Below are 16,304 nucleotides of genomic sequence, written 5' to 3' on the forward strand. Positions count from 1 at the left end.
TCCGTCTTCACCAACTCACACTTGCCCTTGGGCCTAGATGCAACCAAACTTTTGAACAGTAAAAGAGGGTCCTATACTTGAAATATCATAGGTGGCCTCCTACAATGCCATTTTATTATAGGAGCCCACTGTTATGTGCTTGTGTGTAGTGTATTTATCATAGAGATGAGTGTGAGAATAAGGCATTACAAAGAGTCTATGTGGCACAGAAATACAACTATTACAGCTCCTGAGATCAATCCTGATCTTTGGTGTTGCTTGTGTGGAGTTGGCAATTTTTTTTCCCCCTGGGACAGTGTGGATTTTCATTGCTTTTTCCAATTTTCACCCACGTCCCAAAGATTAATTCACCACTGTAAGTTGTCCCTAGTGTGTAGGTGAGCCGTAGAATCTGGGGGAAGTTGATGGGAATATGAGGAGAATAAAATGTGATTACTGTTACGATGCTTTGTGCCTGTGATGCTACTGTATGTAAGTTTTCCATTGTACCTGTACATGCAGGTAATTGTACATATGACCATTAAATTTGACTTTGTAAGATTCATGAAAATGGATGCGGGGGGGGCGCGGGGTGGAGGTGTACTTGATTGAATGGAATGGGTTACAGGGAATATTAGTAATGAAAAAGGATTTTCCTGTGAGTAAGCATGGACTCTGGCCCAAAATGGCCTTTTGTGTTGTAAGAAAATATGCACATACTACTACTTAAATTAGTTCCTCTGGCTAAAACTGAACTGCCATAGTCAGATGAGGCTAGTCAGTAAATGGTGCTGAGTAGCTTAGACTGCAGGGTGGTAGCTGTCAACCAAGCTGCTGTCAAATGTCCTCTTTAAACAATCCCCAGGAAAATTTATTCTGTTGTAACAGTGATCCAGGAGAACATAGATTAAACTAGATTAAAGACAGAAGTTTGGGAGGAAGTTTTTGGCCCTTGTATCGTGTGTAGTTGAACTGAAGTTACATTGGAGAGGTTAACCGGTATGAGTTCTCTGGTTAGCTGGTCATTGTAAATTGTCCTTTGATTAGGCTAGGGTTAAAATAGGTGGGTTGCTGGGCAGTGTGTCTCGTTAGGCTGGAAGAGCCTGTTCTGTGCTATATCTCTAAATAAAATAAATTACAAATACCAGCCACTAATAGATATGTTCCATCTCAGGGTAGAATTGTCCACCCCAGAGACTTTCTTCACCATGCTGGAAGCTGATACAACAATGCTGTGTACCTGGGTTGGTGAACTCTTCTTGGAACTGCACAATGGCTCTTACACTTCCCAGGCAAAGGTGAGAATTTATTTTTATTTTCTTTTTGGCATCATTGTCAATCATTCTCTAGTTTCTAAGCCAATCCATATCAGCTTTAATTTATTGAAATGTAGAATAAACGTAACATTACCTCAATGTTTCTGAGACAGATAACATTACACAATATATTATTAAAAGTTTATGTATGTATGCACACACTAGCTCTGCACCAATTTTACTTCCGGTTGCCAAGATCTTTGTGTGCACTGTGTTAATGTTTTACGTTTAATCTATGTATTGACTTATAATTGAGTTTCCCAATGTAAATAGTTAACCGTAACTACTGATGAACCCAGTGATCTGCTAAAATTGCCCTTTTATGAAGTGCATCTTGGATGAAATTTACAAAGTTCAAAAAAAATTTTTTAATGCCCATTTGATAATTGTGAATTGGTTTCTGTATCTTTTAAAATCATTAACATTTTCCCTTTTAGTTCCCCAGCTCCTCTCAAAAACCCAGGCTTCAGCTGGTTGTTACCGCGTGTGCCGGCATAAAGTTCATCTATTAACTAAGAGAGGGCACCAGGTGTGCTCCCTCAATCTGTGATTGAGGATATTTTAAAAAATGCTTTGCTTCCCAAGAGTTTGGGGGGCGGGAGGGCCGAGTGTGAAACCGCAAATTTAAAGTAATATCTTGGTAATAAGGCAAGGAGGTCGGCTCACCAAGTCTGTGCCATCCTTTAACCACTCATTTACACTAATCTTACATTAATCTTTTTAAACATTCTCCTCACACTCGTACTAGACTGTACCACTTAACTACACACAATGTGCAACTTAGTGACCAATTAACTTACCGGTCCGTCACCTGTGAGAGGTTAACTGATTACTGTAAAACAGTGAACACTGTAAAATTGTTTCATAGTGACTATTTAACCTCCAACAATCCACAGACTGGTAAATTAATGTCCAGAAGAAATCCACACAGTTGCAGGGAGAATCTGCAAACTCTGCACTGATAACTTTCGAACTCAGGATTGAGCCTGATCGCTGGGTGCTTTGAGGCAGTAGCTCTACCAGCCCCACCATCCAGGCCATGCCCTTTTCTTGCTGCTGTCATCAGGAAGGAGACACAGGAGCCTCAGTGCCCACACCACCAAGTTCAGGAACAATTATTACCCCCCAACTATCAGGCTCTTGAACCAGAGAGGATAACTTCACTCACCTCCACCCACCTCATCACTGAACTGTTCCCACAATCTATTTACTCACTTTCAAGGATTCTTCATCTTGTGTTCTCACTATTTATTGCTTGCTTGCTTATTTATTTATTTATTGTTTTTCTTCTTGTATTTTCATAGATTGCTGCCTTTTGCACATTGTTTGTTTGTCCATCTTGTTGGAGTCATCGTGGCTATCCCTCGAGGTCGAGGATGAATCTTGTTGGGGACAATCTTTCATTGATCATGCTGTATTTCTTTGTATTTACTGTAAATGCCCACAAAAAATGAATCATAGGGTTGGAAAATGGTGCCGTATATTAACTTTGATAATGAATTTACTTTGAGCTATGCCATTGTGCTGCCCATTGATATAACGTGCATTCTGTTGTAAACTCTGAAGAGAGAATGGCAGTGAACAGAGGCATGTGTGCTTTCACTTCAGCTTAGCTACAAAGTGTGTGAATACAGTTTAGAGGTGGTGAGAGTTTCATTAAAGGGAACTCTCAATCATTTGTAGGTGTTCTGTGTCCATGCACTGTATAACAGATTGAAAATTACATTTCCGTTTGACTCTTTTCTCAAAAATTCATACAATTACAACAGGCGATAGAAAATGCATGTCAGAAGGGCAATATTATGATAGTCATGGGGGATTTCAACATGCAGGTAGATTAAGAAAATCAGACAGGTACTGGATCCCAAGAGGAGGAATTTCTAGAATGCCTATGCCTGCTTTTTAGAGCAGCTCATGGTTGAGTCCATTAGGGGATCAGCTACTCTGGATTGGGTGTTGTGCAATAGTCTGCAATTGATTAGAGAGCTTAAGGTAAAGGAACTCTTGGGGAGGGGGGTGTGAGTGAACATAATATCTCAGAATTTACCCTGCAATTTGAGAAAAAGAAGCTACGGTTAGTTGTTTCAGTATTACAGTGGAGTAAAGGGAATTACAGAGGCATGGGAGAGGAGATGACCAAAATTGATTGGAAAGGAACACTAACGGGATGGTGGCAGAGCAGCAATGGCTAGAATTTCTGGGAGCAATTCAGAAGGCGCAAGGTATATGTATCATAAGAAAGTATTCTAAAGGCAGGATGACACAACCGTGGCTGACAAAGTAAGTCAAAGCCAACGTAAAAGCCTGACAGGGGGCATATAACAGAACAAAAATTGATGGGAAGTTAGAGGATTTGGAAGCTTTTAAAAACCAACAAAAGGCAACTAAAAAGTCATGAAGAAGGAGAATATAGAATATGAAGGTAAGCTAGCCAATGCTATTAAAGAGGATACCAAAAGTTTCTTCAGGTATATAAATTGTAAAAGAGAAGCGAGAGTAGAAATTGGACTGTTGAAAATAATGCTGCAGAAAATAATGGGGACCAAGAAAATAGTGGACTAACCAAGTAAGTATTTTGCATCAGTCTTCACTGTGGAAGACACTAGCAGTGTGCTGGAAGTTCGAGAGTGTCAGGGAGCAAAAGGGTGTGAAGTTGCCATTACTAGGGAGAAGGTTCTTGGGAAACTGAAAGAACTGAAGATAGATAAGTCATCTGGACCAGAAGGTATACGCCTTAGGGTTCTGAAAGGGGTGGCTGAAGAGATTGTGGAGGCATTAGTAATGATCTTTAAAGACTCAGTTGATTCTGGCATGGAGGACTGGAAAATTGCACTGGGAAATGTATAGAAGAAAGGTGGCAAATGTTTGGGGGATATTTGCGTGGAGTTCGGCATAAGTACGTTCCAATGAGATGGAAAGGATGGTAAGGTACAGGAACTGTGGTGTGCAAAGGTTGTTGTAAACCTAGTCAAGAAGAAAAGAAGAGCTTACAAAAGGTTCATAAAACTAGGTAATGATAGGGATCTGGAAGATTATAAGGCTAGCAGGAAGGAGCTTAAGAATGAAATTAGGAGAGCCAGAAGGTGCCATGAGAAGGGCTTGGCGGACAGGATTAAGGAAAACCCCAAGGCATTCTACAGGTATGTGAAGAGCAAGAGGATAAGACGTGAGAGAATAGGACCAATCAAGTGTGACAATGGAAAAGTATGTATGAAACTGGAGGAGATAGCAGAAGTACTTAATGAATACTTTTCTTTAGTATTCACTACGGAAAAGGATCTTGGCAATTCTAGGGATGACTTGCAGTGGACTGAAAAGCTTGAGCATGTAGACATTAAGAAAGAGGATGTGCTGGAGCTGTTGCTAAACATCAAGTTGGATAAGTCACTGGGACCGGCCTACTGTGGTAGGCGAAGAAGGAGATTGCTGAGCCTCTGGCAGTGATCTTTGCATCATCAATGGGGACAGGAGAAGTTCCGGAGGATTGGGGGGTTGCGGATGTTGTTCCCTTATTCAACAGAGATTAGAGATAGCCCAGGAAACTATAGTCCAGTGAGTCTTACTTCAGTGGTTGGTAAGTTGATGGAGAAGATTCTGAGAGTCAGGATTTATGAACATTTGGAGAGGCATAATATGATTAGGAATAGCATGGCGAGTGGACTTCCAGGTCATCAAGGGAATGGCGGCGTAAGGAAAAGGTCTCTCGACAAAAAAGAAGGTAAACTGCCCCATAATCGAATTTAGACAAATACTTAATATTGCATCACTATATTAATAAAAGGGGCAAGGATGATGTCTAAGAACAAGATTAAAAAGTCCGCTCCGAAGGCTGATAAACATAAAGAGACGCAGCAAGGCGACGGGCCTAGCTCCCCCACGGCAAGCCAGGACGGAGATAATGAGGGGGAATTGGTGACTCTGTCCTTGATTCTCGGAGAGATTCGCGAGTTCCGACAAGGTAACAGCAAACAGCTGGAAGATATTAAAGGAGAAATAGTAAAAACTAACTCGCGGATAGATGAAGCCGAAGCGAGGATTGTTGGAATTGAAGAGAAGCTACAAAACGCAGAGGAGGTGATAGCAGAAATGCTGAAGCTGCAAGACCAGCTCCAGTGGAAACTAATAGATCAAGAAGGCCGCTCGAGAAGGGAAAATGTGAGGATTTACGGAGTTCCCAAAGGAACTGAAGGTAAACCCGGATTGATGATTCCCTTCGTGGAGAGGCTACTTAGAGAGAACCTTGATATACCGGCCGCAAAAGACCTACAGATAGAAAGAGCTCACCGCACGTTGGCACCACAGCCTCCAGCAGGCGCCCAGCCCAGATCGATTCTGGTCAGATTTCTCAGTTACAGAACGAAGGAAGAGGTGCTTAAAAGGGCATGGCAAAAGAAAGGTTTCATGTGGAACAACTGTAAAATCAGTTTAGACCACGACTACGCACCGGGGATTCTTGCCAGACGGAAGGAATATACGGAAACACGGAGAGTCCTGAAGGAAAACAACATCAGATTCCAGACCCTGTATCCAGCTCGGCTGAGAGTCTTTTACGATGAAGGGACAAAAACTTACGCTACGGTGGAGGAGGCAACATTGGACCTGGCGGACCGGGGACTACCTATTAAAGTTATCACCCAACCGGAGTCGCTACTGCAGAGGATTCGGCAGAAGTCGTGGCAGTTAGTGCGGCGAGGATGCTCCACACGAACCAGTGTCAAACTACAAGGAAGAGCTGCAAATATTCAGACGCGAATGTACAGAGAACACAGATTAATTAAGAGAAATGACTGAAAAGAGTAAATCGGACTTAAAGGTAAAATGAAAACTGGTAACTAAAAATAAACTAGACGGAATAACTTGAATGATAGCAATATGGTCGAGACATAAATAGGAGAAAATTCTCTATGATTATTCAAACTGCTGAGAGCCCTCTAACACAGGCTGAAGATAAAGGTTATCCCTCTGAACTGAGGCGGGTCGGTGCTCAGGCCTCACTGTGGGAAGTCGGGAAAAATTTTCAAATGTTGCACGTTCAAAAATGTCTAGGGTGTGGTTATATGTCTTGGTTTACTGTTGAGAAGGGATTGCTTACTGTTTGGTTAGAAAAGGAGAGTGTTTTTTTTCTACTAGAGAAAAATGCAAACTGAATTGGTAAAAATAATTTCCTATAATGTTAATGGGGTTTTGAATCCAATTAAAAGAAATAAGATTATGTCTAAATTGAAAAAAGAGAGGGCACAAATAGCTTTCCTCCAGGAAACACATATGAGCCAATCTGAACATGGAAAATTAAAAAGAATGGGCTTTAAGCATGTATTTTATTCATCATATAAATTGAGTCACAAAAGAGAGGTAGCTACTTTAATATCAAGTACTCTTAATTATGAACATATTTCAGAGACTAGAGACAAAGAAGGACGGTTCGTAAAAATCACAGGAAGAATAGAAGGTACAGAAATAATATTGCTGAATGTTTATGCTCCTCCAGGTTGTGAATGGTCATTTTATAGACACATTTTTGACCTAATGGTCAGTTCTCAAGGGGTAGTAATTTGTGGAGGGGATTTTAATATTAGATTAAATCCTATATTCTTCAAGAATAGTTACTCAGAATAAGCCTCTGACTCGGAAAGTGAATTCATTGATGGAGGAGTTGGGAATTATAGATGTCTGGAGGGAATTACACCCTACTAGTAAAGATTATACATATTACTCTTTCCCTCATTCAGCTTATTCAAGGATAGACTATTTCTTTATCTTTAATACAGATAGACTCAGGATAAAAAACTGTAATATTGCAACAATTGATCTGTTGGATCATAGCCCAGTCTCTATGTCTCTAATCCTGGAAAGGAAAATGAGGAAAACACTATGGAGGCTAAACTCACATATACTCAATAACCCAAAAGTAATGGAGAGATTAAGGGGAGAAATCAAAGAATATCTAGACCTTAATGACACGGGAGAAACATCACCAGTGATCTTATGGGATACATTGAAAGCTGTACTGAGAGGGAAAATTATTTCCATTACCACTCACATGAAAAAAATCAATGCACAAAAATTAGCAGACCTTCAAGGAAAATTAAAACAACTTCAAGTTGTAGATAGCAACAAAAGTAATTCAAATCGAAAACAGGAAATTAGGAAATTGCAAAGTGAAATTGACGATATTTATACGTTGGAAACTCAAAGAAATTTTCTTTACCTGAGACAAAAGAATTATGAAGTAGGAGGTAAATCAGCTAGATTATTAGCATATAAATTACGAAAACAACAAGCAGACAATACAATTCATAAAATAAAGAATCCAAAGACAAAGCTTGTGGAAAGTACAATAGGGAAAATTCAAGAGAGTTTTGAAACATATTATCGAGAGCTGTACTCCCAACCCCGGGCCCCCAGTGAGCCCTATGTAGACAGTGTATTGAATTTTTTAGATCTACCTAAATTTACAGATTAACAAAATGAAAGTTTATTAGAACCAGTAACTGTCAAAGAACTGAACGTGGCCATCTCTAGGTTAAAGGCTGGAAAGTCCCCGGGTTCTGATGGGTTTACCTCAGAGTGGTACAAGTCCCTGAAGACACAGTTAGCCCCATTACTACTTAACACCTTTAATTGGATCTTGCAGAGAGGAGAAACTCCACCTTCCTGGAGAGAAGCGATTATTTCAGTTATTCCTAAAGAGGGTAAAGATAAACTAGAATGTGGCAATTATCGGCCAATTAGTGTTCTTAACTTAGATTACAAACTATTTACATCTATAGGAATAGTCAGCATGGCTTTGTCAAAGGCAGGTCATGCCTTACGAGCCTGATCGAATTTTTTGAGGATGTGACTAAACACATTGATGAAGGTAGAACCATAGATGTAGTGTATATGGATTTTAGCAAGGCATTTAATAAGGTACCCCATGCAAGGCTTATTGAGAAAGTAAGGAGGCATGGGATCCAAGGGGACATTGCTTTGTGGATCCAGAACTGACTTGCCCACAGAAGACAAAGAGTGGCTGTAGGCATTTCATATTCTGCACGGTGACCAGAGGTGTGCCTCAGGGATCTGTTCTGGGACCCCTACTCTTCGTGATTTTTATAAGTGAACTGGATGAGGAAGTGGAGGGATGGGTTAGTAAATTTGCTGATGACATAATGGTTGGGAGTGTTGTGGATAGTGTGGAGGGCTTTCAGAGGTTACAGTGGGACATTGATAGGATGCAAATCTGGACTGGGAAGTGGCAGATGGAGTTCAACCCAGATAAATGTGAGGCGGTTCATTTTGGTAGGTCAAATATGATGGCAGAATATAGCATTAATGGTAAGACTCTTGGCAGTGTGGAGGATCAGAGGGATCTTGGGGTCCGAGTCCGTAGGACACTCAAAAGCTGCTGCGCAGGTTGACTCTGTGATTAAGAAGGCATATGGTGCACTGGCCTTCATCAATTGTTGGATTGCATTTAAGAGCCAAGAGGTAATGTTACAGCTATATACGACCCTGGTCAGACCCCACTTGGAGTACTGTGCTCAATTCTGGTCGCCTCACTACAGGAAGGATGTGGAAACCATAGAAAGTGTGCAGAGGAGATTTACAAGGATGTTGCCTGGATTGGAGAGGATGCCTTATGAAATAGGTTGAGTGAACTCAGCCTTTTTTCCTTGGAGCGACGGAGGATGAGAGTCAGAGGCTTTTCCCCAGGGCTGAAATGTCTAGCACGAGAGGGCACAGTTTTAAGGTACAGAGGAGACGTCAGGGGTAAGTTTTTTATGCAGAGAGTGGTGAGTGCGTGGAATGGGCTGGCGGCGACGGTGGTGGAGGCGGATACAATAGGGTCTTTTTAGAGACTCCTGGATAGATACATGGAGCTTAGAAAAACAGAGGGCTATGGGTAACCCTGGGAAATTTCTAAGGTAAGGACATGTTCGGCACAGCTTTGTGGGCTGAAGGGCCTGTATTGTGCTGTAGATTTTCTTTGTTCCTATGTTTAACCCAAAATGGATATGTGTAATTGTGAGGAACCATGTTATGAGGAGCTTGACAGCACCTAATGGTAACTGTGGTAGGCTGGTAACTGTTGGCTCCATTCTCCTGGGTCCCACACTCCATGTGGGTCCATCCCAATCCCTTCAGAGCTGATGGGTCACTGCAGCCTCCGTTCACTCTTCCCTGCAACTACTTGGCTGCTGGACATGGAAGGCTACAGAGAAGCATCTTTTGAAGAAGAGGTTACTCTGGGATGGGGGTGGTGTGAATGGAAAAAAACATTGTATGATCTGGACAAATATGAAAGAGAAGCAAAAGCTGTGGAAAGGTGATGAGCTGAGGTAAATATTTACTTAATTCAGTATTCTTGCTGCTGATTGGGATTGGAGTTCTTATTTTTATTAATCTATCTCCCTCTTATTGATCAACCTCCCACTCCGGCCATGAATTCCTTGCATTCTTGCCAAACCTGCTTGGACAGAGAAGAGTAATAAAATTCTTCTAATATGCATTTGTACCTTGATGTAGTTTTTAAATATCAGAAAGACAGCCTATTCACTTAAACACCAGAACTCATTCATATTCATATATATTCTTATTACTTGGAATGGACATTTTGCCCATCAAATTGATGCAAGCTCATAGAGCATTCCAAACAATTCCAGTCGATCCCATTCCTTCATCATATAACTGATCATTCTCCCTCAAACCTTGCAGGCATTTATAGAAAAAAAGAAATAGAATAGTTTTTCATAAGTTCTGTACATAAACAAAGACTAACAACCAATGTGCAAAAGGAAAGCAAACTGTGTAAATAAAAAAAAATATATATTGAGAACATGAGTTGATAAGAGTCCTTGAAGGTGAGTCCATAGGTTATGGAATCAGTTCAGAGTAGTGGTGATTGAAGTTATTCACACCAGTTCAGTAGCCTGATAGTTGTAGGTAGTAACTATTTCTGAACCTGATGGTGTGAGACCTAAGGCTTGTGTATCTCCAGTCACGGGGAGAGCATGCAGCTCTCATTCATCTGGTTTCTGGGCTCTGTTTTGAATAATCAGCACTATTTAACTTAGCAGCAATGGCAAATTCTGGAAGGGCTATAATGCTTATAAATGGATGTCCTCAATTATTTAAAGGTGTAAAGGAAATATTGTAGTAATCCTGTACAGTTGTCAAGATCTGGTAAAGAAAATATATACATTATTTTAAGTAAAGATACTGTGTACATACATCTACTGATGCTTCTCGACACATCTTCAGTGATGTTCCTGGAATCATTGGGTGTTTCGGGTCTTTCAACATCATACAACCTCCTCCAGGTGACCCAGCCGGGGCTGATCAGACCCCAGCTTGTGTCCAGATGGCTAGTTACTTGTGACTCCATGGCTCCCCTCTTTTGAGCCACAGCCACCTTGAGGCCCTCTCTGCCGCATCGGTGGTACTGCGGATGGCTCTCCTCTTCCTCTCTCCCTCGATGCCCAAAATGCTGAAGGCACTAACTAAGGAATGGGCTACAAATCCCCTACAACCAACCTCCACTGGGAACCGTTCAGCTGCGATACTGACAATAATTGTTGTCATGGCTTGCAGCTTCCTATCAACCCCTCCTTTCGCCGTTGCCTCCAGAATTTGGTTAACATCTTCATCAAGCTGCTTCCACAGTGAAGTCATGTTATCTGCAGGCCATTTGATCCGCCTCCTGTTAGACTTCATGTTAGAGGGATAAGTTTGCAACACTTGGAGGTTCCGGGCACTACGGGGTGACTCTGGGCCTGGCCCCTCCTTCGTCTCACCAGGTTGGACACCTGCGCGTTGTGCTGCTCCTGCTCCCACCAAACACTTCATCCTCGCTTGGTGGATCTTCAAGCCGCGATCGTTCTTGCAGATTTTGCCACATGCACACTGCTTCCTCATCGTCGTTTGTTCATTGCCTGTGTCTGATGTCGTTGTGTCCATTCGACTGGGGTGCTCATCCTCCCCCCCCCCCCCCCACCTCGGGCACCCCTGGGGGTATATTTCCCTTAGATTCATTGTAGCTTTTGTGGGGGTCCTCCTCTCAGAGGACACAGATTGGGTTGCCAGCCCGTTCTGCCCCAGTTGCCGTCTCTCCGGGCTGTCACTGACTCTCCAGTTGTCACCACTCTTCCACTCTTTTCGTGGTTGTCACCTAGTCTTTCCTGGTTGTCACTGATGAACTCAGGGTGTAAGCTGTGTACATACATCTATTGATGCTTCTGGACACATCTTCAGTGGTGTTCCTGGAATCATCGGGTGTTTCAGATAGATTATCTATTTTAATTTTTGCACTAATGGTCAAACTCACTGAAGATCTGCACCATCACAAATGTATGATTTAAATATTGCATCTTTTCCAAAACAAAATGTTAGACGTGCAACTCAGAAGCAATGAAGGGCTTGATTAAAAGTAAACAAGATCCTCAATTGTGTATGCGTATGTATTGCGTGTATGTATTTATTGAACCAGATAAGCAACCATTCTTATTTCCTTGGCATTATTTAAATAACACTTATTTTGCCAGTTGTAGCAAGAGCTTGTAGACCCTCTTAACAAATCCTTGCAGTGCTGATTGGCACCAGTTACTGGCCTGAAGTATCCCCCATGCTCACAGTTACAGAAGCATAATTCCTGATTTCCACTAAGTGTTACTGCTTCATTTCCAGATTGAACTTTCACTTCAGGCATAGCTGTGTTCTGTAAGGCAGATGACAGGGAGTTTCTGCAAAGGCCTCTGCAGCCATATCAGCAGAATCATTGTGAAATGACGTGAGATAGAACAAAACAAATCAGAGTTTCCATTGTGAATCGTGTGCTCTGCCACTTCTCTTTTTTATTGGTTCAAATGTCTATTGACCAAAACGTTTCTGATCCACATATCTGACCACCCACCCACTGAAGCTTCTCTCTATACAGTATCTGCTTCTGATGCTATAGTTATTTTAAAATTTATTTAGACTGGTTCGTGTTTATTCAATTAATTTGCCCTTGCACAACCACAGAATATTCTAAAGAACTTTACAGTCAATGATATCATTTTCACTATGTTTTAGTCAAATATTGATTAGGATGAATAGCATTGCTTTATTGCCCTGAGTTTTGTGCAATTTAATGTTTGTCTTTATTCTAAAGGATAGTGTGGAAACTTGGGTATTATTTCACCTATAGCAAAATTGCTATATTCCAGACACTCTTTATTTGCCGTTTATGTACATCAGTCCAAAGTCTGTATTGTGCTCCAAGTTTAAAGATCTGCTATGCAAAACATTTTGATGCAAAATGATGTATATAATTGCATTGAATTCATACAGTAGGATTGCTTTTGTATGTTCATTCTTACATTTTGGAAGCATACCCAAATAGAGCTACAGCTTGTCTAGGCAACTGCCATTGCTACTTGGAAGGAAGCAATAACTGATGCAAACTGGAACCTTCAGAAACTCCCAGTGCAGCTACAGAAAGAAGTTGGTGGTTTACTCAAAGGGGAATTCATATATTTAGTAGTGGAAGGTTAAGAGGCTTAAAGAGAAAGTTGCAAGGAAAGGAGGCCGGGTATCTAAGAAATGTGGTTAAGACGAAGTGACAGGAAAAGAGTGGAGGCAGAAGTAGAAAGGTGAAGCTACAGAATTGTGAATTAGAGCACTGGCATGATTCAAGAATGAAACTGGAACAATTTCTACTGCAATATCAGACTCTGGTTTTGTATGTGTAAAGGGTTTCATTATGTTATTGGCCCTACTAGAAACATAGAAAATAGGTGCAGGAGTAGGCCATTCGGCCCTTCGAGCCTGCACCACCGTTCAGTATGATCATGACTGATCATCCAACTCAGAACCCTGTACCTGCCTTTTCTCCATACCCCCTGATCCCTTTAGCCACAAGGGCCATATCTAACTCCCTCTTAAATATAGACAATGAACTGGCCTCAACTGTTTCCTGTGGCAGAGAATTCCACAGATTCACCACACTCTGTGTGAAGTAGTTTTTCCTCCTCTCGGTCCTAAAAGGCTTCCCCTTTACCCTTAAACTGTGACCCCTCGTTCTGGACTTCCCCAACATTGGGAACAATCTTCCTACATCTAGCCTGTCCAATCCCTTTAGAATTTTATACGTTTCAATAAGATCCCCCCCTCAATCTACTAAATTCCAGCGAGTATAAGCCTAGTCAATCCAGTCTTTCATGATATGAAAGTCCAGCCATCCCAGGAATCAATCCGGTGAACCTTCTTTGTACTCCCTCTATGGCAAGAATGTCTTCCCTCAGATTAGGGGACCAAAACTGCACACAAGACTCCAGGTGTGGTCTCACCAAGGCCTTGTACAACTGCAGTAGTACCTCCCTGCTCCTGTACTCGAATCCTCTTGCTATAAATGCCAGCATACCATTCGCCTTTTTCACTGCCTGCTGTACCTGCATGCTCACTTTCAATGACTGGTGTACAATGACACCCAGGTCTCGTTGCACCTCCCCTTTTCCTAATCTGCCACCATTCAGATAATAATCTGTTTTCCTGTTCTTGCCACCAAAGTGGATAACTTCACATTTATCCACATTAAATTGCATCTGCCGTGAATTTACCCACTCACCTAACCTATCCAAGTCACCCTGCATCCTCTTAGCATCCTCCTCACAGCTAACACTGTCACCCAGTTTCATGTCATCCGCAAACTTGGAGATGCTGCATTTAATTCCCTCATCCAAGTCATTAATATATATTGTAAACAACTGGGGTCCCAGCACTGAGCCTTGCGGTACCCCACTAGTCACTGCCTGCCATTCTGAAAAGGTCCTGTTTATTCCCACTCTTTGCTTCCTGTCTGCCAACCAATTCTCTATCCACATCAATGCCCTACCCCCAATACGGTGTGCTTTAAGTTTGCACACTAATCTCCTGTGTGGGACCTTGTCAAAATCCAAATATACCACATCCACTGGTTCTCCCCTATCCACTCTACTAGTTACATCCTCAAAAAATTCTGTGAGATTCGTCAGACATGATTTTCCTTTCACAAATCCATGCTGACCTTGTCCGATGATTTCACCGCTTTCCAAATGTGCTGTTATCACATCTTTGATAACTGACTCTAGCATTTTCCCCACCACCGATGTCAGGCTAACTGCTACTGCTTAATACTTCTTTTTCTATTGCCCTGGCTAATGATTTAAGCTTTTTATTTCTGTCTCTTAACTTTATTGTTGCCCATGATGTCACATCAAAATAGCTTTATCTGCTCTAAAGATCTTTTCCTTTACCATATCCTTTTTTCCTATTTTTGCTTTTTTTAAAGATTAAAATAGGCAATCGTAAATGTGAATGTCTCCTTCGTAGTATTGAAATCATGAGTAGCCTGGCTGCAGTCCAGAAAGATGGCTTCCAGTATCCAAGTTCCCAACTGCAACAACTGTGGAGGTAAGTTATTTCATGTAAGTTTTATTTGAGTGTTAATATTTATCTTCTCTTAGATTTTTTGACATCAGTCAAATTCTAACATGCTTGGGATTTGAGCTCCTGCCTCTCACTCAATTTTTTGTAGCCGGATGTTAAGGGCAATGATGACTTACTTTTATTTTCTGCACTTGGCCTAAATATTATGTGGAGTATCACGTGGCAAATCACAAGCCTGTTACCCTGTTGGAATGTGTGCTTATGAGTGGCATGTTCTGTTGATCAAAAGGCAGTCAACTTCTCTGGCACTGGGTATTTTGAGAGGAGTTCCCATGTAGAGTAGACAATTAACCTGGCAGCAAATCAGTTGTTGCCCTGGTGTATGTGAAGTCTAATAGGAGGAGTCATTTTAATCATTGACAACAGAGTAGCCATTCACATCCTGTTTTTGCATTTGAGGTTGCACAGTGAATCCATGGTTGAAGTTTTTCTTGATGCTTGAAGTTTATGTTGGAAACTTAATTGTACTTTTTGATCTGTCAAATTTTACTGAGTGAATCATATGAGTTATTTTATTCATCCATGCAACATGACAAGACTAGTAACCCTAGCATTTGTTGTCCATTCCAAGTTCTTTCCCCGGGTCATTTCAGAAGTCGTCATCCCCATTAGTGAATCTGGAATCACATTGGCCAGAGCAGCTAATGGTGGCAGATTCCTTCCCCTTTAAGACACCAGTAATGGTGATAAGTTTCTGTGCAATCAAGTAAGTTTCATAAACACACATCACAAGAAAATAAGAGCAGGAATAGGCCACCAGGCCCATCAAGCCTGCCTTGTCATATGATACTGGCCGATATACCTCTGGTGTCATCTCCTTTTCTGTGCCAGTTCCCCATTGCTCGCAATGGCCTAATCTTTCAAAAAAATCAACATCCTCTAAGTTGGGGGTTTCCAACCATTTTTATGCCATGGACCCAAGCTTGGGAACCCCTGCTGTAAGTACTTCCAGTGAACTGGCCTCCACCAAGCACGAGGGTAGAGATTTGAGAGATTTTCTGTGAGAAGAAATTCTGATGCACCTCAGTTACAAGGTAAGGGCATGATAATTTAAGATTACATTCCCTAATTCAGGACTTTCCCACTAGCAGAAACATCTTAACATCTGCATAAGATCACCCATAATTTTTCTTCATGTCAAAGAATACAGATGAAACTTTGTAGCCATTTGTGATAGGACAATTCTCTAATCTCAGAAACTAACCTAGTGAATCTCTTCTGGGCCATCTTCAATGTTAGTATATCAATTTGTAAATAAGAGGACCAAAGCATACCCTCCCATCCATTTTTGTGCTATCAGCTCACTTGGATGTCCAACACCCTGCTTTCTCCTCAAGTTGTTAAATGGTCATAATCATGAGTAGTAAACAGTTGAGGTCCAAGAATGATGTCAGGGGTAAGTTTTTTACACAGAGAGCGATGAGTGTGTGGAATGGGCTGCCGGCGATAGTGGTGGAGGTGGATACGTAGGGTCTTTTAGGAGACTCTTGGACAGCTGCGTGGAGCTTAGAAAAATAGAGGGCTATGGGTAACCCTAGGTAATTTCTAAAGTAAGTACATGCT

At 41.5% G+C, this 16,304-nt stretch overlaps 1 protein-coding gene across 2 annotated transcripts in view; it reads left to right on the forward strand.

Annotated features, from left to right (window-relative positions):
* man2c1 (mannosidase, alpha, class 2C, member 1) overlaps positions 1-16,304 on the forward strand; it is a 127,632-nt gene that overhangs the window by 73,563 nt on the left and 37,765 nt on the right. For both annotated transcript variants that reach the window (XM_072282292.1, XM_072282293.1), the window contains 2 exons: positions 1,154-1,277; positions 14,584-14,705. In XM_072282292.1, the coding sequence (XP_072138393.1) occupies positions 1,154-1,277; positions 14,584-14,705 (246 nt within the window). The remainder of the gene's footprint in view (positions 1-1,153; positions 1,278-14,583; positions 14,706-16,304) is intronic.

Source organism: Mobula birostris, chromosome 18, assembly GCF_030028105.1.
Source record: "Mobula birostris isolate sMobBir1 chromosome 18, sMobBir1.hap1, whole genome shotgun sequence".
NCBI lineage: Eukaryota > Metazoa > Chordata > Chondrichthyes > Myliobatiformes > Myliobatidae > Mobula > Mobula birostris.